This window comes from Drosophila mojavensis, unplaced genomic scaffold (assembly GCF_018153725.1).
Source record: "Drosophila mojavensis isolate 15081-1352.22 unplaced genomic scaffold, ASM1815372v1 contig_36, whole genome shotgun sequence".
Lineage (NCBI taxonomy): Eukaryota > Metazoa > Arthropoda > Insecta > Diptera > Drosophilidae > Drosophila > Drosophila mojavensis.
Window position 1 is genome coordinate 17,645,786 of NW_025318858.1, and position 25,930 is coordinate 17,671,715.

General features: G+C 40.6%; 8 protein-coding genes across 9 annotated transcripts; 3 read left to right on the forward strand and 5 right to left on the reverse strand.

Moving 5' to 3' along the window:
- The first annotated feature begins 94 nt into the window (after positions 1-94).
- LOC6577131 (hydroxymethylglutaryl-CoA lyase, mitochondrial) lies at positions 95-1,400 on the forward strand. The gene is made up of 3 exons (XM_002003064.4): positions 95-205; positions 259-717; positions 778-1,400. Exons 1-3 carry the CDS (start codon positions 155-157, stop codon positions 1,255-1,257), a joined length of 990 nt encoding a protein of 329 aa, XP_002003100.2. The 5' UTR covers positions 95-154; the 3' UTR covers positions 1,258-1,400.
- Positions 1,317-4,230, reverse strand: LOC6577132. 2 transcript variants are annotated; one of them, XM_002003065.4, is made up of 5 exons: positions 4,129-4,230; positions 3,955-4,040; positions 3,345-3,706; positions 1,961-3,228; positions 1,317-1,685 (listed from the first exon to the last, which is right to left on the reverse strand). In XM_002003065.4, the coding sequence occupies exons 1-5, from the start codon at positions 4,204-4,206 to the stop codon at positions 1,443-1,445; spliced, it is 2,037 nt and encodes a 678-aa protein (XP_002003101.3). In that variant the 5' UTR covers positions 4,207-4,230; the 3' UTR covers positions 1,317-1,442. The 2 variants fall into 2 exon arrangements, with proteins under 2 accessions (XP_002003101.3, XP_015020989.1); XM_015165503.3 differs by lacking the exon at positions 3,955-4,040 and having other exon boundaries at positions 4,129-4,216.
- A 91-nt stretch (positions 4,231-4,321) lies between these two features.
- Positions 4,322-6,325, forward strand: LOC6577133 (oxygen-dependent coproporphyrinogen-III oxidase). The gene has a single exon (XM_002003066.4). The coding sequence runs from the start codon at positions 5,019-5,021 to the stop codon at positions 6,177-6,179; it is 1,161 nt and encodes a 386-aa protein (XP_002003102.1). The 5' UTR covers positions 4,322-5,018; the 3' UTR covers positions 6,180-6,325.
- Positions 6,326-6,896: 571 nt separating this feature from the next.
- Positions 6,897-7,787, reverse strand: LOC6577134 (small ubiquitin-related modifier 2). Its single transcript, XM_002003067.4, has 2 exons — positions 7,677-7,787; positions 6,897-7,568 (listed from the first exon to the last, which is right to left on the reverse strand). Exon 2 carries the CDS (start codon positions 7,493-7,495, stop codon positions 7,223-7,225), a length of 273 nt encoding a protein of 90 aa, XP_002003103.1. The 5' UTR covers positions 7,496-7,568; positions 7,677-7,787; the 3' UTR covers positions 6,897-7,222.
- A 1,884-nt stretch (positions 7,788-9,671) lies between these two features.
- Positions 9,672-11,887, reverse strand: LOC6577135 (U1 small nuclear ribonucleoprotein 70 kDa). The gene is made up of 3 exons (XM_002003068.4): positions 11,717-11,887; positions 11,180-11,647; positions 9,672-11,079 (listed from the first exon to the last, which is right to left on the reverse strand). Exons 2-3 carry the CDS (start codon positions 11,595-11,597, stop codon positions 10,139-10,141), a joined length of 1,359 nt encoding a protein of 452 aa, XP_002003104.1. The 5' UTR covers positions 11,598-11,647; positions 11,717-11,887; the 3' UTR covers positions 9,672-10,138.
- Positions 11,888-12,218: 331 nt separating this feature from the next.
- On the forward strand, positions 12,219-25,829 carry LOC6577136 (protein cup). Its single transcript, XM_002003069.4, has 7 exons — positions 12,219-12,415; positions 12,481-13,215; positions 14,105-14,977; positions 17,923-18,537; positions 18,594-19,608; positions 19,671-20,510; positions 25,728-25,829. Exons 2-7 carry the CDS (start codon positions 12,484-12,486, stop codon positions 25,739-25,741), a joined length of 4,089 nt encoding a protein of 1,362 aa, XP_002003105.2. The 5' UTR covers positions 12,219-12,415; positions 12,481-12,483; the 3' UTR covers positions 25,742-25,829.
- LOC6577137 (probable galactose-1-phosphate uridylyltransferase) lies at positions 15,570-17,295 on the reverse strand. The gene is made up of 3 exons (XM_002003070.4): positions 16,918-17,295; positions 16,437-16,812; positions 15,570-16,375 (listed from the first exon to the last, which is right to left on the reverse strand). The coding sequence occupies exons 1-3, from the start codon at positions 16,934-16,936 to the stop codon at positions 15,718-15,720; spliced, it is 1,053 nt and encodes a 350-aa protein (XP_002003106.1). The 5' UTR covers positions 16,937-17,295; the 3' UTR covers positions 15,570-15,717.
- On the reverse strand, positions 23,075-24,815 carry LOC6577138 (serine protease inhibitor 27A). Its single transcript, XM_002003071.4, has one exon. It carries the CDS (start codon positions 24,662-24,664, stop codon positions 23,309-23,311), a length of 1,356 nt encoding a protein of 451 aa, XP_002003107.2. The 5' UTR covers positions 24,665-24,815; the 3' UTR covers positions 23,075-23,308.
- Positions 25,830-25,930: the final 101 nt, after the last annotated feature.

Consider the following 25,930-nt stretch of genomic DNA (forward strand, 5'->3'; position numbering starts at 1 on the left):
AAACAATATATATATAATTATCTTATCAACTCTCATCATAAATTAAAACATGTTATCGGTTTGTGAAGATCATTCTGATAAGCAACAGCTGTTCGCTCAGCGAACTTTGCTGTGTTAAAGAAGAGGCACTACACGTAACAAGTGTTTGTCCATAATGATAATTCCACGATATTTGGTGCGTCCTCTATTCCAATGGTCTTTCCTTGTAAGTCCTCATGATCCATGGATACAATTATTATTAAAACAAACAAATTTTAGGGCAGATCTTCACGATTTATGTCCCAGCTGTCGCAGGATATCGTGCGCATTGTGGAGGTGGGACCACGCGATGGTCTTCAAAACGAGCCGAAATTGCTGCCGGCTGCTATAAAAATTGAGCTTATAAATCGGCTGTCGGAAACGGGCTTACAAACAATTGAGGCCACCAGTTTTGTGAGCGCCAAGTGGGTGCCCCAAATGGGCGACAATTCGCAGGTCTTGCGTGGCATACGGCGTGCACCAGGCATTAGTTATCCTGTGTTGACGCCAAATCTGAAAGGATTTGAGAGTGCTTTAGAGGCTGGCGCCGAGGAAGTAGCTGTATTTGGTGCCGCTTCGGATGCATTTTCACTTAAAAATGTCAACTGTACAGCGGCAGAGGCCATCGAGCGCTTCAAGCCTGTCCTCGAAGCTGCTAAGAAAAATGGAATTCGTGTGCGAGGCTACGTTTCCACTGTGGTGGGTAAAATCAGTTGAAACATTCTAAAACTGTGGTCCAAGTATTAAATTCTCTTTTAGGTAGGCTGCCCCTACGAGGGAGCTGTGCCGCCCCAGGCTGTGGTCAAGGTGGTAACTGCGCTGCATGAAATGGGCTGCTACGAGATCTCGCTGGGCGACACTATTGGCGTGGGAACTCCAGGTAGCATGCGCAAGATGCTGGATGAGGTGACACGCGCCGTACCTGCACAGCAACTGGCCGTGCACTGCCATGATACCTACGGCCAGGCGCTATCGAACATTCTGACTTCCTTGGAGTACGGTATAAGAGTTGTGGATGCCTCTGTCTCTGGCCTGGGCGGCTGTCCCTATGCACGTGGCGCCTCCGGCAATGCAGCTACTGAGGATGTCGTCTATATGCTGCACGGAATGGGTATGAATACGGGTGTCAATCTGGATAAACTCATTGAAGTGGGCCGCTACATATGCACGGAATTGGGCAGACCAACTGAATCCAAGGTGAATCGTGCCTGGAAAGGGCCGCAGGGTAAAAAGTTATAAACTTTTTACATAATCACACAGCAATCGATGGCATTTACTAGTTACTAATTGTTATTAGGTGTGTTTTAAATCGTAATCTTTATTTGTTAAAGAATTAAAAAACTAATTGCGATTCGCTTTTTGCATTTGTTATGAATCCCATATAGAAACGTCTCCTCTTCTTAACATGTTTTCAACAAAAATAATTAAAATTTCTTAGCATCCTTTATAGTGTACAAGGAGACGTCGCCGGAGGCCAGCGACAAATCTGCCAGACTTTGATTAACACGGCGAGGAATATACGATTTATTTTGGTTGGTGGCGCAGCTCTTGCCAGGCGTCTTCATCTTGCCATCGTGACGCACCACTGTTGGGTCGGAGGCTGAATCCAAATAGTTTTGGATTTGCGCCACACTCGGCATTGCCAAGGGAGTACGTTCATCAACGACCTGGCGGGGGTATGGAAAATGATTTGTTAGAGGATTGAGAATGCGTGATAAATATGTACATATATTAATATTAAGAAACAATTGGAAAATTCCTAGCCCATGAATTGGAATAGTCCTATTGATAGACATCAACTTATATGCCAAAGCTTTGATAAAGCCTCGTTGATTTGGTTTAATCAGCCTACTCCCTCCTCAACCAAATGTTCAAGTGTTTATGAACTATAATAATACATACATATATATATATCTATGCAACTAATCCGCATTCGACTCACCTGCTTCAAATCAGAACAAATGTATGCCTTCTTAGGCAGAAATGGAGCACTTGGATTAAAGTATTCTGGGTTAACCTTTGCTTCCTTGCCTGCTAGGGCGGCTGCCTGGCCCCTCTTCAGCTGACATATCAGTGAGTTCTCCTCCTCCGGCTGAGTGTCGCTCAGATTATTTGATGTTGCGCGGAATATGCTCATCAGAGGCGCACTACTGGATTTTTGTGTATAGGCACGTATGGGACTAACGATATGGGCAAAATTATCTGTCTGATTCTTTGCGAGGCGACGCAATATGGGTTCATTGAAGAACTTTTCGGTTGGCTGATAATTCATATTGATTTTATGCCGCAATCTGCCAGTGGCCGGCAGCGACTTTTCGGGTAACATTGGCTCACATTTGTTTTGGGGCATGAGAAATTTATACGGTGAGTTTGTTTTCTGATGCAAATGAATTATGTTTGGATCTGGTTGCTGCTCTGATGTTTCTTGTGGGGTTTTGTTAGTTTCCATGTATTCTTGAGCTTTTTTCAACATGTAATCCATTTCCTCTATGGTGCCATTCAAACGTGTTGACTTGTTTTCCTTATCTTCCTCATCATCTAAATCAATTAGAGAGCATTCCTCCTGTTTAATGCTTTCCCTGCTCGCCTCGTTGCGTTCTCCATCCTGCTCTTCTTCATTCTCGCTGGACGAGGACAATTCAATGATAGTGTTATCTGCCGCATCAGTGAGTGCCATATCCATTAAAGTCTCCTGCATATCAGACAGCAGCTCTTCCTGCTCGATCTTAGATATGCCATGTGGCTTAGCCTTGGCTATGGCCGCATAAAACAAGTCATCAACGTTCAACGCTGCTGTCTCTGTAACATCTTTCGAGCTGCTCGCCAATGAATCATCAGCGGCCGTTTCGTAGCAACTAGAGCCAGATGCAGAGCCTAGCTCCGTTCTCAACGTCTTGGCTGTCAGAAAGCTGCTGTTGAGAGAGCAGGACTCATCTGATTGCAAGCCAGTGAGATCGGCCTCATTGGCCTCCAGTATGGTTGAAGGGCGCAATAGGCCGACCATTTTGACGGGCGATGTCTCTGTCTTTAGCGGAAAATGTGAATCGGTGGCATTGAGCATAGAATCGTTATCCCAGAAACGTGATGGCGCCTCAACATCCTCCAACTGTGTGCACTCTGCACTCTTTAGTGGACTCTCGTTGCACAAGTCAGCTTGATCAGCTACATCCGCCAGCATACGGCGCAAAGCCTCCGTTTCTATGTCATCAGCTGTAAAGCAAATTGAGATTTTAGTCTTAGCTAAAGAATACAGAATTAAATTTGCAATTCAGATCACTTACTAGATCCCTGATGAGCTTATAAACATATACCTTAAATAGACTTACATTTGTTTGAACGCGAGCATTGCGTCTTGGCTGTAGCCAATACCTGTTCCTTATCATCGCTGTTCAGATATTGGAAGAGTGTGCTGTCTGGGTCGGAGGCAGTCTTATCACACATGCGCTCGAGCGCATCGAAACTATCATCGGCCATTTGTTTGGCTGTATTCTCCGCGAGTGGGAACATATATTTCTGTCCACTCTCTGAATCCATTGATGAACTAGTTTTATTCTCGCGCTGTTGCTGCTGCTTCAGCTCCAGTTCAGCTTTGCGAGCCTGTATTAGAGCCGGAAAATCCAAGACAATACCCACACTAGGACGACGATCAAATGACTCTTCTTGTGGTTTAGGTGCAGCTGGTCGTGGCCTTTAAAATAAAATTAAATTCGATTGTTAATTTTTATATTTATTTTATTTTATTTAATTATTTATTTATTTAATTTTTTTTTTTTTTTGGGATATGATCAAACTATTTTATACTGTTTTGTGCCTGCGACTAAATGCAAAGCTACTTTACTCAAAATATTGATCTGCAGCGCATTCTAAGTTGATTCATGCTACGCTGGAGCTAATTTTTCATCCACTCTACAGTAATACATATGTTGACGTATTTACCGATCCGTGAGCAAATGTTTGAGCAACTTTTGACGCCATGCTGGATTGTCTTGAAATTTTTCCAGGCCTGACATTTCGACTGCGTCCTTTTGTTTATAGGAGGTTCACGTATATAAACACAAATAACAATGTATTACACAATAAACAAGTTTGGAAAATTGGAAATTTACTCACATAAATTGGGGAAGAAATTATAATTGCAAAGGACAAATAGCGTTCGTGCAGCTGCCTCTGTTCAAATGAATCGATCATCGACGAGTAGGCATCGACGCGCGCTAAATTGACGGGTAATTTTAAAATCGATACTTTAGGCATTTATTCTTTAGGGCTGCAGAGATACGAACAAGTAATCAAAGAGTAGGCGAAAAACAATTTGATTTCTCTTTTATTTCAATTGACAATCTTAATAATTGTAATAAAAACGAAAATTCAACAACTCATATATGACGGAATTTCTGATTAATTAAACGATAAGTTCGGTCATAATGCGGTGAAGAGTTATTAATTGGTGTCCGTGGACTGTTGATGTCGCGATCACTCAGTGTGCTTAAACCCAGGCTTTCGTCTTCGATGGATATCATATTTGTAAACTGGAAAATTCTAGACGAATCCCTAGATCCTGAAGGAGTTGAAAATTTAGATATACGTTGATCCTCGGCTATTTCACTTGGCTTTCCAATTGAATCGAAGAAACTCGAAATTTGAGTTGCCTGCTCAGGATAAGTTTCATTTGTAGAGAGCGGCGAGACCGAAGAAATAGTAGAATGTAATGTTTTATTGACTTTCATTTTGAATACCAGTTCATTAAAGTCGCTATCGAAATCCATATTATAAAAAATAGGCAAGCGAAAAAACTCGGCTCGTGGATGAAGAAACGAAAATAAAAAGTAACTGTTCTTTATCGAAACATGCCGGCTATTTATTTATTGTGATTAATCATCGAAATATCATCGATAGCTATGTTATCAATTGGCTTGAAATGCCGGTGCAAGAAGAAGAAACATAGATAACAAATATTGTTCGTAACATAAAAACGGTTGTAAATGCAATAGATTAAATTAAATATGAATGCTTTAAGACACACCATTTCAATCGTGGCGCTGGGCACCTTTCAGCTTGGACGCCGTATGAAAAGCCAGCATTTGCATGGACTCCTGCTTGGCACTGGGCTTGGCCTTTCCACCATCGCATCGGTCACGTACGCACAGGCCGAAGCAGCAAAGGTCAGCCGAAAGTTGAACGTATCCAAATTCATGGCTGAGCCCATTACGGACTCGGCTGTTTTGTTGTCTGATCAAGACAATATGCGCCATCGCATGGAATTGATGATCATGGAGATTCAAGCTGATTTTTGTCGTGCACTCGAATCGGAAGAGTTCAATGGCCAGAAATTCAAAGTGGACCGCTGGCTGCGCAAGGAAGGAGGCGGCGGCGTGACCTGTGTCCTGCAAGACGGCGACGTTTTCGAGAAGGCTGGCGTCAATGTCTCCGTTGTGACCGGCTCCCTCCCACCAGCGGCCGTTCAGCAGATGCGCTCAAGAGGCAAAGATCTGGCGGAGAACGTTAAACTGCCATTCTTTGCTAGCGGTGTCAGCGCTGTCATCCATCCGCGTAATCCCCATGTGCCGACCATTCACTTTAACTATCGCTACTTCGAGGTGGAGTTGCCCGATGGCTCAAAGCAGTGGTGGTTCGGTGGCGGTACAGATCTGACGCCCTACTACTTGGACGAAAGCGATGCCCGACATTTCCATAAGACGCTAAAGAGCGCCTGCGATGAGCATAACACCTCCTACTATCCAAAGTTCAAGAAGTGGTGCGACGACTACTTCCACATCAAGCATCGCAACGAGTCGCGTGGCATCGGAGGCATCTTCTTCGATGACATTGACGAGCCCAACCAGGAGGGCGCGTTTAAGTTCGTAACCAGCTGCGCTCGTGCCGTGATCCCATCTTACCTGCCGTTGGTGCAGAAGCACAAGAATGCGGACTACGGTACCAAGGAGCGCGAGTGGCAATTGCTACGACGCGGCCGCTACGTGGAGTTCAATCTAATCTATGATCGTGGTACTAAATTCGGTCTGTATACTCCTGGTGCCCGCTACGAGAGCATCCTAATGTCCCTGCCGCTGCACGCCCGCTGGGAATATATGCACGAACCGAAAGCTACGTCCAAGGAGGGTGACTTACTAATGGTTCTGCGTAATCCCAAGGAATGGGTTTAACTTAAATTGTGTTATATTTTTAATTAACTATTAATGGGATTGGTGCCTTTCATGATAAAGTTTTGATTATAGAATAAGAGTTGACAATATTTATGCCCGTACAATCTATTTCCGTTAAAAATTAAAAAGTTTAATTTTACGACAAAGACGGTTGAGAATTCTCTATTTTCTACTCTAAATTTCATAAATTTATGAAATTTGAAATCGATTTGTCACTTATTTTTTAATTCCTCCCTTTCAAACACAACCATACGTACGTTTAGTACGCGATGACGTCATATATTCCATATATGCATTTTGAGGTTATGTTTGGTAGATCTTTACTATTATGCCGAATTACAGCTAGATTTTGAGCATATAGTATTATACCCATTTCATTATGTTTTGCCACCCAAATACGTATATGTAATAATAATGAACAGTTCATGTTCTTATCGTACACATGGACAGACATCTGTCTGCTTCGATTGTGTATGTATACTCGTTTTCATACACACACGCACACACATGCAAACGAAGTTGCTGTACTGTACACGAATTATGTCCGTGTGTACCAACAATGCTGAAACATCACACAACACACATACATACACGTTTGCACCATGTTACAAGCACTTCTCGTGTGTTTGTGTGCGTGCGTCCAAGGAATACAAAGCGGGAAATGCGCGCCATCGGCAATTTAGCCACCAAAACCATAGTTTGCCAATAAAAGAGATATTTCTTTTATGAATCATTCTTAAATCATAGTTTACAAAATGCTTTATTTTCCAGTTTTTTGTTTGTTTTTGTTTTGTTTCTTTTTAGCAAATATCTAGATGTATGTTGGGGACACTTCCTTTAGTTGTTTTCATTTCATGTGTATACAACATGAAACGGAACAAGAACAGAATTAATATTTTTCTTTTTGTTTATTTATGTAGAATAATGCTCGCTTATTTATTGTTGCTGCTGCTATTGCTGCAGCAGTTGCTGTTGGTTTTGTTGCTGCTGTTGTCGTTAAAATGAAAAGTAACTAGCTTAACTACATTCATACAAGTATATATTTAATAAACACCGCCGGTCTGCTGTTGGTACACCTCGATAGTATCGCCCTCCTCCATCTCTAGCGAGGTTGGAGTATCGTTCTCATTGATGGGCTGGCCGTCAAAACGGAAGCGCACCACCTGCATGGAGAGTCCGGCACGGTCGCAATAGGCATTCATTAGTTTTCGCAAAGGTGTGTGTTTCTTAATTTTAAATTGGACCACCGCATTATCCTGGCCAAGTACTTTCAGATTAATGTGCTCAGTTTCACCTCCCTTCTTTTCGTCAGACATGTTTCTTTTTTTCGCTATGTATGCGCTTCACGATATTCACAAATGTAAAATGCAATAATGCCGGGCGTGCGTGCTGTACATTGGATGTAAAGAATACGCAGAAATTAATGAATATTCACCATTTATAATATATTTGTTGTTTTTCACTTCAAAACTGCAACTGAAATTTAATTTTTCTTACTTTTTTATACGTTTCACCACTCGCTTCCCTCTTTTTTATATTACCAAGCGGCTTGCGCTAGCTACACACACGCCAAAAAATGGTTGTATTTTGAGTGTTTCCCTATTCGCACACGGCAAAAATTACTAGCAAAATAATACACTAAAAATTACCAACGACGCGGACTGACAGTGTTGCATGTGTCAATATTAAAAATAAAAAAATGGGGACAAACAAATTACAGAATATCGTTATATTATTTTAATATTACAATTATTTAAAAAGTGAATTCTAGAAGTCATATCTTAAAAATTAAGTTGCGGGTACAAAATAGCATTATTTTTTTCGGAAGTCAATTTGAATATTTTTAGAAATATGTAACTTTTAAATTATTACCACTAACCAGAGAACACAGTTGTCAGGAGCTCCTATGCTTAAATTTGACTGTGCCAAGCAATTTTTCACTACATATATATGTGTTGTATTAGTGATATTATGTAGTTAACCAAATTATAGTTGGTTGATTTATTTTTTAGTAATTTGCTTTATTTCGTCGATATATCAATTATCAATTAAACAGTATGATTCATAATCGATTGCAAATTTATCGGCGCATAATTTAATTGTTGTGAAGAACTAAAATGTTGCACAGAGGATTGCTTCCCGATTGATTAATTATATTCTGACAATTTACCGACTATATTATTAATATTAGAAAATAATAAAATGAATACTAATTTTATTTGCTTGTATAAAATACTTTATTTTGTTTTTGAAGTTTTGTTATAGCACATCAATAAACTTTTTAATTTCCGAGCAACAAATCATACAAATGCAAATTAAAAAAAAGTCCCACATTTGCTTTGCTTAACACTCCATAAGAAACTATATTTCGAAAATTGAGCTCCGAGGATCCACATAAATGAATCAAAGCTAATTTTGGAACCATCTGAATTTTTGTATATTAAACTCTTTTCATCATTTCCCCTTAGATTATAGTTCTTTTTGTTGCAGTTTTTCCGTTTTTCACCCTTATGCGGATTATGTTCTACAACAATTGAAACACATGAGAATACGCTATAGAGAGACATTTACCAGTTATAGGCGCCAAATGAAAACGACCAATAACAAACCTGATGCCGTTTCAGAATATATTTTTGTATGCTTATCCCGTGATGTGTGGTCCTCTAGTACAGGTGCCACACAAACAATCACCAAACGAAACGTACTTGAAAAGATCGAGATCGAAACATGATTACTACGATATCAACTTGATATATAACCATTTCTATGGGGCATACCTCATCCCCATCAAGATCAAAGAATATATACTTCATTAAATATATATATTCTTTGGATTCTTGTTCAATTTCATTTAGACCAAATTATCTCTTTGGACAGAAATCTTACCAACAAACCAGCTCACTTAACAACTTACAATCGTCAGATATTTCGAAAGAAATTGAACCGGTTTGAACTTACTCACAGACCCAGGTTTGGATAGAGCTATGGTACACCAATTGAATAAGCGGAGCCATCACGTTTCTAGTGTTGGCCTAAAACGGTAAACGCAAGGATTAGTGGGATTTGTGTAGAGAAGAATTACCTGATTTTTCATAGGTTTCTAATGGGTCAAGGCTTTGAGTAGTTTTGCTTTTTTTTTTTAGGTTGCTCTGAAGGATTTTTGTATGGCTTTGGATCTAATTTATGTTTGTTGAAATACTTATGATTTGTTTTCACACTCTGGACGTATATATTCAATATACTGATTTTCAGATTTTCAATATTGAAAACTGCAAAAAATAAAGAAAACAAAATGGCACGAGTTAGCGCACAGTTTTATAGTAGAATTGTGTTTTGTTTGTGATTAATTTTAAACATGTTTTAACCAAAACAAACCAATCAGTACTCGCTCGGAATCCGGATAGTCTCATATATAAATATATACCATGTACCATATACCATAGCATTCCCTTATACCCCCTTACCAAAGGTGGGGAAACAAACACATGTTGATCTGATTTATTTTTACTTACTCTTCATTTTCAATTGTTAAGATTTACTTACATATTTAAACGTATTTAAGCTATGCACAATTATTTTGTTGATTTACGTTTTTTTTTTTTTTTTTTTTTTTTTTTTTTAGTTTTGTTACTGCTTTTTTTGTGTTTTGCTTTCAAGATTAATTAAAAATAGCAACTGAAAGTGCTTCCAGCTTAAAACGGACTTACAGCTTGTCTTACGCATCAATGATTCCGAACTGTATCATCCCACTGGCTGACTCGCTATGAATTTTAAATTTCAAATTGCAATTGAATAAATAAGTAAAAACAATCGACGTTATCGATTGTGCCAAATGATGGATTTGTTACAATTATAATAATAGTGTGTTACCAGCGCAGGATTACAAGAAACAAATTCTGAAAATTGTTATCGTACTCGATTACCAATTGTTATTGCTGTTCTGTCGATGGACAGGACTCTCACTGACGCCACCAAGTCGGATCGCTGGCATTTTGGCCACCATTATCGGGATTGTTGCTGCGTGGAAGTATCGGCGGTGGAGGCACGCTAAACATATTATGATGCGTAGCAGGCGGCCGATACTTTTCCTCATTCTCATCGTCTAGTTCACGTTTGATGGACGTGTTTTGATAGTCATTCATCGAATATGTTGGATAACCGTCATCAATAGGTTCCTCCTTGATCTTAATCATGTCCATTTCACGGAAATCTGGTTTACGTTCCTTGACATCGCGATCGCCGCCACCACTGCGATCAGAGCCTCCCCGGTCCCTATCTCGTCGCTCACGCTTGCGCTCGCGCCGTTCGCGAGATGATTCCCGTTCGCGTGACTTGGAGCGCTTCTTTTTCTTCTCACGCTCACGATCGCGATCGCGGTCCCTGTCGCGCCTATCCCGTCGTCCATCGAAATCGTCATAGTCACGATCCCTGCTACTGGCACGACGTTTTCGTCGTTCGCGCGACCGGCTGCGTGAGCGACCGACACGTGCGCCGCGTTCCCTATCGCGTTCTCTGCGATCTCGGGAGCGCGAGCGTCGCCTCTCACCGCCCACAGCTCCGCCGTAAGGAGCCCGACCACCACGTCCATCGAGACCATTGTTGGCCCCGCCACGAACACCACCCTCGCGATCCTCACGCTCACGTTCCAAGCGATAGCGTTCACGCTCACGCTCATTGTCCTCGCGGCCGGAGTGCTTGATGTTCACATCATTGCCACCTCGCCGTGTGCCGCCCAAGCCGCCGCCTAGTCGACGTGGTAGCCAGCCCTTAACGGTTCGAGCGCGCTCAACATCCACCAGAACACGCTTGCTGTCTATCTTCTTACCATCGGCGTGTTTGTACGCTGCGTGCATGTCCCGTTCATGCTCGTACTCAATAAAAGCATAGCCCTTGGGTTTACCTGGAGTACGATATAGAATACAAAATATTTTATTTAAAAATTATTCCCTTAATCATAAAGCATAATTAGATAAAAAATAATGCATAACAACACAATTTACCTGACTCCTGATCATGAATGAGCACGATTTTTTTGATGGGCCCGTAGAACTCGAACTCACGCCGAAGTTTAGACTCGGAGGTGTCGTAGTTTATGCGCGCTACGAAGAGAGTGCGGAATGGATCTTCTGTAGCGTTTTTAATCTCAGTTGGATCCCACAGAGCAATTTCACGTTCCAGTTTATATGCGACTTGTTCAGCCTTTTCGCGACGCCTTCTTTCCAGTCGCTCTTGGCGCGTTTCCACTGTTTTAGGCGGTGGTGTGTCCTTTGGGTCTTCGAAGTCGCTCATGAAATTGGCTACGCCCAAATACCCTCGTGATTTTTTTTCATGTGGCAACTTGTCCACCGGCGGCATAAACGGTATTGGATCCCGTGAGGCGAATAACGCCAAAAGATTTGGCGGCAGATATTGTGTCATTTTGTTAATATATTATTACCTTTGTCTCCGTCGTTCCGTCAAATTTAGTGCTAGACATGGAAAAATGAGGTTATGTTACGCTTGTTTATGGCAGAGACGGATTTAATCAATTTACATACTTTTTGATCCATTCAGTATATATATTTGGATTATTGCTTGGGACTTCTACAATCCCAATCGCAATATCCGCAGTTGTCAATTTCTGCTCAATCGATTTATTGCAATTAATACTTATGAAAAAATATTTTTTCTTGTAGCGTAGCTACACAGTTACTAATGATGGCATTATGCTAGAGATGTGCAATTCCCTAAGATCTCACAGTGATAGTTATTTTTAAGTATCTGCGACAATGCCTGTTCTCTGGTCAGTGCTTTAATAATTTTTAAAAAAAATCTTTAAGCATTTAATTTATTTTTAAAAGCATTGATTGATATAAACTAAATTGCATTTTCTTTGTTAGCTATTATTCCATTATATTTTACTGTTTCTATTGACTTTGCAAAAGTTTAAGTTTCCCCGCTATTTTAAGGGATGTTTTTGTATATTATTTCTGTTATCGATAGCTCGATATAAAACACTGGCAATCCCTGAACTTCCTTCTTGGTTTCTCTTTGGTTCACGACTTCAGTTCAAAACACCCACACAAACATTACACACATATGCATCCATTAGGCGGTGCACGATTGAAAAGTCAAAATAACGGCATCTACGAACTCGCCATAAACGTGATTTCATTTTGCAATATTTAAACTTACACTTTGCATTAAGGTTTTAAAGTGCTTGGTTATTATTAAAACCATTTTTTTTTTTAAATATTGTAAGTATGATTATTAGTCAGGACAAAAAATAAACAAAGATCTGAAAATTATTAATTGCAAACAGAAAATGTCGACAAGTTCAAAGCAAATGCTCGAGGCTGAAGAGATCAAAGAAGAAAATGGCGCTGGCGCTTTAGAATCAAAGCGATCGCCGAAGGAGCAACGCAAATGTAAGCGAAAATATTTTCTTTTAATGGATAACGAAACTACTAGTCGAGAAGATTTCGAAGAGTCTGATATTCAGCAAGTGTTAACACCTGTTGAGAAGGCAAAATTCGCCATGCCCCCACCGCCGCCGCCGCCCACTCCTGTTCAAGCGCCGCCACGATCAACGTCAGCGGCAGCGGCAGCATCGGAGGCGTCGCTGGACACTAAAGATGATGAGGCGAAGAAGCAACGCGAATATATGCGAAAATATTTCCTTTTAATGGATAACGAAACTAATAGTCTAGAAGATTTCCAAGAGACTGATATTCAGCAAGTGTTAACACCTGTTGAGAAGGCAAAATTCGCCATGGCCCCACCGCCGCCGCCGCCCACTCCTGTTCAAGCGCCGCCACGATCAACGTCAGCGGCAGCATCGGCAGCGTCGCCGGACACTGAAGATGATGAGGCGAATTCGGAGCAATGGGAAGATCCTTGTGCACCGCCACCTCCGCCACCGCTGCCAACAAATGCAAAAGCCATTTGTCAGCGATATGTCAAATTGACGGCAGTCAAGTTAAAAGACGCTCTGGAGGAGGCCATTACGAAAATGGAGAGCAACAAGCGGGAGCAGCAGCAGCGAGCGAATTCCGATGTGAGTTAAATAGAAAACAACAAAAACGCAAAAGTGACAAATTTACAGTTATGTACAGTGCTCACTAGATAAGTTTGTCGATTTTGTAATGTTGCGTATCAAACAAGACAAAAATATGACCAATTAGAATTTTCCATATATTAAGCTTGGTGCATAACGCGTAGATTTTAGATATAGTACATATGTACATATATAAAAAATACTTGAATCATTAGAACTCAATATTTTAGGTTATTCTTAGGTATTTATTATTATGAGTATATTGATACATCTATGTATATCCTATTTAATTCTTTATATCCAAAATTTAAAAAAAAAGGAGGAAACTATGTTCTTAAAATTATCTTTTTCACTTTGAAACGTGTATTTGTGTTCTGCATCTTCAGAAGTTTAGTTTGATCAAGATAGCTTTTATTTTCCTATGTACATATGTCTCAGTCTGTATATTTATTCTGATTTGATTATTATATCTGTAACTCTGCAGCTGTTCCAATTACTTCATTTTTTTAAATCTTACATTTACTAGAAAAGCAATAGGAACCCTGTTTTATATGCTCAGATTTTTGCAACAGTTTTCTAAATTTATTAAGTGTATTTCATTCATTTTTATTTTGTTAACCTCAATAGTATAAAATATTCAAAATATACTTAATGTTTTTGAAAGAGCTGCAGAATCAGCAAACTGACCGTATACAATCGTTTGACTTTAGAAATTATTGTTTTGGAAATGACATTAAAATTAACGTGTCTGAATTTTCGCTAACTAATTCTTGTAGAAAATTTCGCTAGTATTGCTAATTTTGTTCTAAACTTCATATTTATCCCCCTTTTTTTTTTTTTTTTTTTTTTTTGCTAATTTTGTTGCGGCTGTAATTGTATTGCTCAATAGTCCGTAAAACACGTTCTGCCTGAAGTTAAATCGGATACTGTCCAAATGTCTCCCACGTGTGCAGTGAAACGTTCTGTTAACCCGATCACCGCCATGATTGTGCATCCGAAGTGCAATAAGCCGGCCGTCATCCGTAAACTGGAGAGAAAGATGAAAGTTGGCAAATTGATGGCCAAACAACTGCAAGCTAAGAATTCCATCATCTCGAAGGACGCCATACCTTTGCCGCCAGCAACAACCCATGAGGATGAGGCTACTCAGGGCCTGATGACAATGCAGGTGTTGTCGGCACGCGCTTCAACACCTTATACACAACCAACCAGTCTGTTGTCTTGCGACTTGCATTTGAGTCCACCTACAAACCAAGCCAAGGCCATTGCCAAGAAGCAGCTGCCTAAAATGACCGAACAACAACAGGCTAATAGCCAAAAGCTACGCAGTTCCTCGGCCGCCAATGGCCTGAACAATCAGCGTCTGTCGAAGCTACGTAACACCCAATCTGCTGGCGTATTGCCTGCCAGCAAATTGGATGGACCCATGCATCATTATAGCCGTCAGAATCTGTTGGAGATTCGTAATGCTATGATCCATGCGCTGATACATCGTTCCAAGGAATCGCTGACCTTTAGCATGCCACGCATTGCCACCTGCGATGACATCGAACTTGAGGTGCGACTACGTCGCATGAATCTGTGGCGCAATGCGGACGGAGCATCCATTGTGCGCGGCACCAACAGCTTTAGGCCACGTGTCAATCTCCACAATCCCAATGAGTGCATGCCTGCCTTCTATAAGAACAGGAATAAGCAGCAGTTGATCACCGATGAGTCTATCATACAGAGCCAGCCACCGCAACCACATCAAGAATTTCAGGTAAGCTCTGCTCTCATTTTATATGCACATATATTGCTGTTTAATATGTACATGTATTCATCTTGAAGATGTATATTATCCTGCATATGTATATAGTATAAATAGCTAATCTTCTGCTCTTTAATCTGATTGCATTTTGATAAGACTCGTCGTTATTCCAAGTATTTATATATAGATAATGTATAATTATATATTATACATTGTACCTATGATTATTGGTGAACTATATTTGATATAAAGAATTCCTTCTATTATATAGGTCCCATTAGCCTTAAATAGGAAGTCTAAATTAAAAGCAGTCTCTAGCCTCAAGCAAACCATAATTAGTTAGTTTAGTAAATTTTTTAAATATTAAATTTGGTATACTTTTCACCGATTCCGATGTTCAACAGCCGGACAAAGGGGCAGGAGTAGATCGACATAAATTCTATATAAATTATGACTAACATCATAAAGTATTTAAATACTATATACATATAGCATTTATATACATACGTACATACATATAATCTGAATACACGCATATTTAGGCATTCATACAAGTCAACTGAAGTGTTATGTAAATACGTTGAAGGTGTAATCTAAAGCCGGCTCAAAGTTATACAATTTACTGATTATAGGAGTTAGTTAGTTCAATACAAATTTGTGGTGTTTTAATTTTAGGTTTAGCTTTAATTTTAATTTTTTTCTGGCACATTTGCAAATGTGTATTTTAATTAGCACAGCTGGAAATATTGAAATCATTTGCTCAGATAGTGCTTTGTGCCGTCCGAATCCCTCAGTCGCTGTGCTGCCTGCTCCGGTGTCAAGTCACGCTGTGGCATCGCCAGCAGCTCGAATCCGACCATAAATTTACGCACTGTGGCTGAGCGGAGAAGTGGTGGATAGTAGATGGCATGGAGGGTCCAGTGGGCGCTCGAGGCGTGCGCATGCTCTGGCCCAGTGGGCGCACCATGCCAGCCCATCGAGTAGGGGAAGGAGCACTTGAAGAGATTATCATATTTGGTGGTCAGCTGTTTGATGGTCACTGCCAAATTGTGGCGCTGATTGTCGGTTAGATCGTTGATCCGTTTATTGTTGTTGCGCGATATCAGCATCGTTTCGAAAGGCCAGATAGCCCAATAGGGGACCACTACCAGCCAATCGGGATTCTCAATGACAATGCGTTCCTTGCGCTGCAGTTCCCGCTCCATATAGTCGCCCAGCATGGGCCGATCGTGGGTGGCATAGTAGGCGCGTAATCGTTCCTGCTTCTGCTGTGGCTCTGTGGGCAGGAAAGAGCAGGACCAGATCTGGCAATGGGGATGCGGATTCGAGCAACCCATGGCGGCGCCTTTGTTCTCGAATATCTGCACCCAGGCATACTTGCCACTCAGTTCATTGAATTGCCTAATCCATCTGAAATGTACAATATGTAAGAGTGTTGAGCGAAGCGCAATAGGGATTATCCTTTACTCACTCATCAATAACAGCACGGATTTCCATCACACTCATGGTTGGCAAGGTTAAATTCGATTTGGGATGGAAGCACATGACGCGACAATTGCCACGCGCTGGCGCTGCTTGAAATAGGGGATCGTCGCTAGCAGGTGGCGACGGCACCTGCTCCAAGAGTGCGGGGAAGTCATTGTCAAAGACATAGGTGCTATCATATCGTTCCGTTATAATGCCATTGGGTCGCTTCACGCCCGGGCAGAGCGGATTAGTGGGATCAAACTCGGGTTGTTCGTTAAGTTGCGGCTTTTCCTCCTGCCCAGACCAGGGTCTCTGCATTCGATGCGGACTCACAAGCACCCACTGTCCATTCAATGGATTGAGGCGTCGGTGCTGGTGTTCTACATAAATATAAATTTAAGTATATAATTATTTATGTCAAAACTTGTATGTTGGGTGCACTTTAGAATTGTTATCAGATCAGCAACGCTCCGCGTCTCACTTACCGGTAGCCACAAACTGCATTTTGTCACTGCTGCTATCACTGCATTCACCTACTGCGTAGGGGTTGCCGCTGTTGTTGACTATTTGTAATGGCTGTGGTTTACCGTAATCTGTCGCCCGCTCGACGAATGGAGTCCACGGGACAGCACAATGCCAACTGGCGCTGGCACCGTTTTAGTTTTTGTTTTTGTTCATCACGGACTAGCGCTTTATGCATATGTATGTACATATGCACGCACACATGCATGTGTGTGTTTCGCCAAGCACAATTTTCATTTTACCTACTCTCCCTTTTGTTTTTTCGCTCAGTTCGCTTAGCACGCACATTCGCAAGTTTACTTGGCGGTTTATCAGCTCACGCTTGCAATCTCTGTCTCTCACACAGCTGGGACTGTAAATATATGTAAATGAGTATGTGTGTGTATGTTGGGTGTGTGAGAGCTTCACAGCTAGCGCCAGCTGCTAGCGATGTGCATTCTCGGCGATTAACGGTGAATGCTACTAAACAGTTACACAGTTGTAGTACACAATTTAATATTGTCGCGGGAATTCGCTGTCACAGATTGTTGGTACAGTAAAGTATCGCTAGTATAGAAACTTCCCTTACCCTTTATTATAGCAATATATTACAGCATATAGATATTACATACCGTAAATATTACATTATAAAATACTTATTCAGGTTCATGAAACTTATTTTTCTTTTAACAGATAGTAGTGTAATAAACCTCTTTAATAAGATTCGCGAAGAGGTTAGAAATGTTTATTTACATACATATGTAAGTGTGTACATCATTATAAGCGTTTGTCTATTTAATAGCTTTTATATACACATACGGTGTTTGCTCGGCGATAAGTCTAGTTTACACTTTTATTTTCAAATATTTGCTTAGCAAAAATGTTAATTATATTTTAATATTCAATATTCTCTTTAGCTTCTCTTGAAGAATATATAAATATTTTCCCTATGACATTAATATTATTATATTATAAAACTCTTTCGACAGGATCCGGCAATTGTTAATCAGAGACGCATTGGTAGCGGACGTCTATCTCATACAAGATGGGCTTTTAACAACAACAATAACAATAATAACAATGACTACAAGTCCATTCATTCATATAATAACAATCATCAGCCAAATTCCATGGGTAAATCTCACATGGTTGATATGAAATATCAGAACAACAACAACTCGAGCAACATGACTGTTCTTAAGTTCTTCGATAATGGTGAGATTAGCAGTACGCAGTTGAATGGTACACAGCTACCGAATGGCCGTCCAAATACGCCCATAATGGGCATGTCCAATAATAGTCGTTCGGAGAACGAGAGCCTGAAATCGAATGAGTCAATCGAGGATCTGAATCGAGCTAATGAGACTTCTGTCAAGCCAGTCAGAACAGGCTTTTTGTTCGTTTCCAAGTCGAAGTCACGCGATGCCGAAGAGCGTCACTATCGTCGCTACAGGAATCAAAATGAGGAACCGGAGTGGTTCAGCTGTGGACCCACCTCTAGACTGGATACCATTGAGTTGTGTGGCTTCGATGAGGACGAGGAGAAAATGTTAAAAGAAGGGGCCATCGACTCGAATGGGGACTCCATCATGCAGAAGCACAAAGTAAGGGGGAAAGAGTTATTTGGGACTATGCATTAATGAACTCTGTTATTTTATAGGTCGAGCCTAGTAAGTATAAATGGCAGCATCCTGATACAATTGGTCGCAACAGTAGCAGCAGCAGCAGCAGCACTCACAGCAACGTCGGCGGCAAGTTAATTTCAAAGAGTGACAGTAATAATAATATCAGTTCATTGGAGAACATGAACAAAATACACTCGGCTGAGCATCATAAATATCAGCATCAACATCAGTCGCAACCGAAGGACGAGAAACGTTACAACAATCGTTCGGTTCTGTTTGATAGGTTCAAGCACAGTCATAAGAGCTTTGATAACAATAGTTATGCACGCACCGACGGCAACTATCAGCAGCAACATAATCATCAGCATAAACAGCAGCACCAACAGCAACACCAGCAGCAGGCGTCGAACAACAATAACAACAATAGCAATTCGAAATTTATGTCCTTCTTTGCGCGCGATCGTCAGGATAAGAATGGCTCATCATCATCATTGAATGATTTCTTCAAGCAGGCCATGAGCCAGAGCAGCAGTAGCAACATCAGCAGCAATAACAACCAAAACATTTGCAACCAGAATTTGGAACAGCCGAAGAGCTTGGGCTTCGTCAATCAAATGCCATCTGTTGAGCAACTGGAGGCCAAATGGCGTCGCAATTCGCTTAGCAATATGACCGATATTCCAGCAGCAACAGCGGCAGCAGCCGCTGCAGCAGTCGCTGCTGCCGCTGCACATGTTGGCAACGACAACAACAATAACATCAATATTAACAATAATATCAAGCAGGCAGATAATTTCCAAAAGTTAATTGGTGCTCTGCATGGTGCCAAGCCGCAAGTAGTGCCTCAGATGCCATCACAACAGAGCCAAATGGGAGCTGATGCCATTTCGAATTTCATCTTGCAGCAGCAGCAATATCAGCAGCAACAGCAGAAGCAGCACGTGCTCATCCAACAGCAGCAGCAGCAGACCGCCTTCCTGGCCAGCCTGCAGCTTAAGGCTATACTGGGACGCGCAGATACGCAGCTGTTGCTACTGCGTCTAACCAAAGGTGAGTTTTATTTTAATCTATATTTCTTCATAAGAGTATTAATACGATTTCGTTTCTTGTAGGTGAAATTTCCAAGCATGGCCTTCTGGTGCAGTTGGCCAATCCTCGTTTAACCACCATGGATCGCGAAGCCATAACTGCTGTACTTCAATTTACAAATACACAGCAGCAGCAACAGCAGCATCAGCAACAGCTGGAGATGCTCTCGAGTACAGTGATTGCCAGTCAATTGCAGAATCTACACAATTTGGCTATAGTACAGCAGACACTCGCAGCGCGACAGCAGCAGCAGCAGCAACAACAGCAGCAACAGTTGCAGCTGCAGCAGTCACAGGTGCAGCCACAGCAACTATCGCAAGAGGATCTGCAGGCGCATGCCAACACCATTATGCGCAATGCAGTCATGAAGCGTAAAATGGAGGAGCAAACCTCAAAGTTGCTCAACATGAGTGTGGCGGCAACGGGCAAACAACAGCAGTTACAGCAACAACAATCACGCTCCCAATTGCCGGCCATGCTTGGGGCGAGAGCTGGACGCCAGGACTCAACATCAAATGCACTGCTGAATGCGCTCATTGCAGGTAAAAGCCTACCAGCTGCAATTAACGGGAGCTTGGTGCAATCCCAGCAGCAGCAGCAGCAACAACAGCAGTTGTCGACTAACCCACGACGTTTCGCCGAAGGCGCAAGTTTTCAAATTGGGGAAATGGCTCAGCCGTCTGGACAGTTTCTTTCTTATCAGAAACAACAGCAGCAGCAACAACAATATGCACAACAACAAATTCTTAATCAACAAAATACTCAGAGCAACAACATCAATCTTAATTTAAATAACAATTTTAACAAACCTCAAAATCAACCACAACAGCCTGTGGCAATGCTGTCAGCTGGCAGCGGCGGAGGTAAGTCCGATGTTAATCTATAAATCAATGTTTACCTCCAAACATATACATATATCTCTATATACGTTTTGTCGACCTAGCTAAATTGAAGTTAGTTTTACATTTTACAACCTGGGCTTTAATCGCTTGTTATATGATAGTAAAATGACGCAAATCTTTATCATATCCAATTTCTATTTATTTGATCAAAGCATTCAAGCATTCAACATGCCGTATGCAAATCTTTATGGATAAGTTCCTTGAATGCCTGAACACACAAAAATCCCAAACTTACCTTATTCATATTCAATTGTGTATTCGGTATTATCAGGTTTTTTTTTTTTAATGTGGGTATATGGAGTTTGTGTAATGTCCGTTTGGATGTCTCTCCGCCTTGCAAAAATTATGCATAAACTTCGGAAATATTTTTTTTTAATATATTGCGCTCTCGGGTGGATAGGCTTGACTGCAATATTCTCACAAGAAAAATTTGGGTTTTCAATATTCGATAATGGGTCAAAAACCTGTTTATGGTTCCTCGCGGTTATATCTCTTGAGACGATATGTAATAATATAATTTTAAACAAATGCTTTTTACTGAAAAGTTTCTCCTTAAATCCCAGTTCTGGAGAAGTAAAATTGGCATTTTGTTCCCTCTTCCCCGAATCTATTTGGCTTTGGCTGTTTTTATTTGTTCAATGAATTTCAAGTTTTTTGACAAGGTGGTAAACACGTTTTGGCCATTAAAATATTTAACTGTTAAAAAAATATTTAAGTGAAAGCACAAATACATATAATGTGGGCGACTTTTTTATATATATACATATTTACTTTTAGGTAAATAATATTCTGAATATAATAATCATCAATCAGTTCACGCAAAGTAAGGTAAACTAAGTGCAGTTAATTTATATTTGCAATGCTTTTAAATTTTATTTTATTTGATGTGACTCAATGAAATAAATATATAAAGAGGCAAATGGGTCTGTAGTATATGGAGCTGAGTCTGATAATATTCCAAGATGAAGGCAGAGTGTATGTTGGTTTAGACATTACCAAAAAATTAATATGGAGAATTTTTCATTAATAAACCAATTTCAGTCTTATAGAAATATTCGTATTCTCATTATCAACAAAAAACATTCTTGCTTATCTACTTCCTATCTAAACACGTTTCATAAAGATGAGAAATGTTGATTATAAGCAAAGCTTTGTTGTGAAACACAATGAAAAGTTGGTTTAATTATTTATATATAATATAATTATAATATAATTAAATGGAATGAGTAAATATTTCAGAGCTCAGTATTTTTTTTTTTTTTTTTTTTTCATTAACAAAAGTAAGTAGTGCTAAATCGGTGTTGCTTTGCCCAGAACCAGTTTCTTATGCAACTCATGTTTATGTATATAAATAAATATACTCATGGGTTAGGTATACATATTTGATCAGATTTCAGTATAGCTCTTCGAAAAATGGTATGAGATGATAAGACCTGTTGATACAATGGATTTTTTGTTCGCAACTCTCGATAGATGATATATGTATGCAAGTTTAGCCAATAACTTGTTTACGACACAAATCGTTTCATCTTCGGCCTTAAGTTTCTAACGTGTCGAGGGTTGAAAAAGTTTCTATCGAGTAGAATCAACTGTCGAATATGTCCCAATGGCAGAAACAAGTATATCTGCTGGCTACTTCATAATTACACGATCAAAATACACGATTATTTATTGTAATTGAGTATGTCAATTATATATCTGTTAGTCGGGATATGCCTTACAAGACTCCTACAAAACTTAAACCTTGGCTACTATTTATCTTTAATAACGACCAATTCTTTGATTGTACAAAAAATTATAAACTATTTGCATATAAATGTTACCTAATAGGAATTTGTTGACAACTTAGCAGTTAATTAGAATTTGTCAGTTAATGGTTGAATGGATTTTTCTGAATTGATTGATGAACGATTTTTGTTTATGATGTTAGTAAAGGCTAAAATTATTGAGAATACGAATGCGATTAGTTTCTTAAGTCGAAACTGTAGTTTACTTATGATAAACCGTTTCCAAATAACCTCAAATATACTATGAATAGGAGCCCATTACGATATTTGCATATATAGACATTGATCTGGAACTTAGTTAGGGATCTTGCATTGACTTTTCTAATTGTTATGTGGTGTTAATGAGATCCCACACTCGTGAGTCATGTGGTGATTAATAAGTAGGTTTTCATGCTTGTGAACTAACTTTGCCTACTTATTTACACGTACATATATATGTATGTATGTATCTGCGCTCATACATCTTGAAGCGTAGTAAGGTGTGGAATTTCCATGACTTCTATAAGTCATTCGTGTATTAATTAGTTATACAAAGCTATTGACTGATGCCGGTAATGTAAAACATTATAGGTAGAATTGAATAGCTTTAGAATATTTTTGTTGTTATTAAATAATATATTACTTATATTCTACAGCGAAGCTTAGTCCGGGTCGTTAAGCAATTCTATTTAATTTTCCTAGATTATGCTAGCCTTGCCCTCTTAATCAGTATAGTCTTCCCCAGTCATTATACTAAAATTTAGATTATAATACAAATATTTTGTGTTTATATAGGATTTTGTTTTCATACAATAATGGAACACATTTTTCCACAATGGAGCTAATCTACTCCGTATAATAAATAGGGCGCTTCAATTTATAAAAAATTATGCATAATTTTATGATTTGTTTATTATTTATGTTACTCTGTAATCAAATAAGCATATCAAGCGCGACGCTTTGTAGTCGGTCTCGTTCTATTGTCTTAGCTTCTTAGTAGGGTTGATGGACTTTGCCAGCGAACAGAATGTTGCCGGTTGCCTCCTCCTCGATGAAGAACACAAACGGGCGGTTCACGTTGAACTCGACAATGGTCTGGGAGCCGCCGAATTTGTTTTCAATCTCGACGACGGTGGCGGCATAGGCTTCTGTGCCCTGCTCGTTGACATCGATGCCAGCCTTCTGCAGTATATCCGAGACTTTCACCTTGCCCGATACATCGGCGCCGCGCGTGAGACCAGGCAGTGAAGCGGTCGTCTCGAAAATCTCACGTACGCCCAGCTGTTGGAGTGTTTCCTTGAAGCTGCGCTTGTAGTCAAAGTGGAATTTCGGCAGCGTCACCTTGACCTTGACCTCCTCCATGGCCCACTGGGCGCTCTTGACCTCGTCGTTTTCCAGAGCCTGCAGCAGCTCATTAATACCGTCCGTGGCATGCGGCAGCAGCACAAACATTGAATTCTTGCCCTTGTACGGCAGACGCAGTATCTGTGCCCTCATCTTGTCTGAATTGTGATAATAGAAATATTCCGTTTGCTCCATATACTGGACGCGCGTCTGGGCATTTTGCGTACGGAAAAAGGCACCCTCAAATGTGTGATAGAACTGGCGACGCCACAAACCCTTGAAGTAGATCACGTTAGTCAGCAGCATTACGCATTCCTGAACAGTTTCCGGCGTGACGAGATTGTTTAGTCTTCCATCTGTGACATTGCTCGCCCACTCGTTGATGGCATAAGCCGCCGCCGGAGCATTGCCAAAGTCCAGAGCTTCGATATCGCCGTCGTAGAAGTGTTTCAAGGTGGCTGTGAACTTTTGCTGTGTCTCGATAAAGTTGTCCGTGAACAGTTTGGTTCGCACATTTAGTGTGTTGTACAGTTGATTCTCCTTCTTGAACGAGTTGAGGGTCTTGCGATAGAACTCGCGCACATTGTTCGTCGATCTGATGTCTGGCTGGGTGCTTATCAGCTCTTGCTGTGTCTTTGTATTGGTGCCCGATGCTTCCGAGAGCATCGCCAGAACCAATTTAATGGAGAACGGCGATATGATGACATTATTCTGCTGCTCCGTATCGTTCAGCAGCACCGCCTTCAACAGCTGCCATGAGAAATTGTCATGTGAGTCGCTGCGAAAGGGCACAAATGTATCAATGTCATCATAGGATGCTGCAGGCAGTGGCAGCGCTGCGGTCACTCCACTTGGCACCTGATCGGTGCGCGTCTCGAATACGCCTGTCGGCGTTGTCGCAGTGGGTATGGAGTTGCCAGTGACATGATGCGTTGAGGCGCCAATTAAGAGCATCAGCAATGGCAGCCAATAATTATGTGAACTTTTTATTATGTTTGTGTACATTTTTTCTTTGATTTTGTGTGTGTATACGCGTGTTTTCACTCCTTTTCGCAGCGGCGATAGCAATAGAATTAAGCTTAAAGAGCGACTTGGCGCTCAGCAGCAAAATAATGGAGAACCGTTTGGCGCACAGTTTCAACTGAGAGTGACTCAAAGCTCGCTGCGCGCAGGCCATTTTAAAAACCAGCTTACTGTTTAACATTGCTGTTGTTGTTGCTGTTGTTTTTACTGCTGCTGCTGCGCGGCTACTGATTTCGCGCTCTATTGCTTTAAAGGGACTTCCACTCACGTCAATATCTCGTCAGTTAGCGCTCTTTCTCTCTCTCTCTCTCTCTCTCTCACACACTCTATTGTTCTCTGTGTCACTCGTTTTAACTGTTGATTGATATGTAAATATGAACAAGAATGCTTGGATAAACGTAGACAGATAAGAGTCGCGCGGTTCGAAAGGAAGTCCGCATAGTTTCCAATCGCGTCAATAATTTTAAATGAGAAAACCCCAATACTTAATGAAGCAATGATATTATTAGAATACGTCCGTCAAATTACATAACTGAGTGTGTTTTTGGTTTAAGTGCTTTACGCACAAATAATTTAAATGAAAGCTGATTGCTATGACACACAGTGGCATGTGGCAACGCTAAAAGAACAGTGTTGTTTATTTCTTTATATCAGCTGTTGTTTTAAGCACACTTTTGCGTTGATGTAACAGTCGCCGGCAAATAGAGAAGAACTGAGTGGCTATTTTTTGTATAAATTAAGTTAATTTATTGTGCAATGCAAATACGTCGTCCTCGTGGTGTAACAGTACCACAGTTAATGGTTGTAACTGCAGTTGGTTTTCTAGGCGGTGTTTATATTTGGAAGCCACTTATATTGAGATTTAAGGACGAAAATAAAGCACAAAATAGCGAAACACCGACAACAACAGCAACACCAACACCAACAGCAAGAATACCAGCAGTAACAACAACAAGTTCGACAAAGTGGGGGAGCATTTCTGAATTTATATATGTATTATAGACGACTTATGTGCTACCATTTTCTCTTTCTTTTCAATTTGCAGATGAGCTTCATTAAACAATTTGCCTCAACGACTGTCGGTATGATGGCGGTGGCTATCGGCTCGACGATGGCCGTTTATTGCACTCACCGATTTTTTATTCAACCGTATCAGAGTAAGAAGCAGCGTTTGGAAGCCGAAGCCTGTGCGGAGTATATATTTCAACAGGAGTCCCAGAAGCGTTAAAGAGAGGCCGAGTATGATGG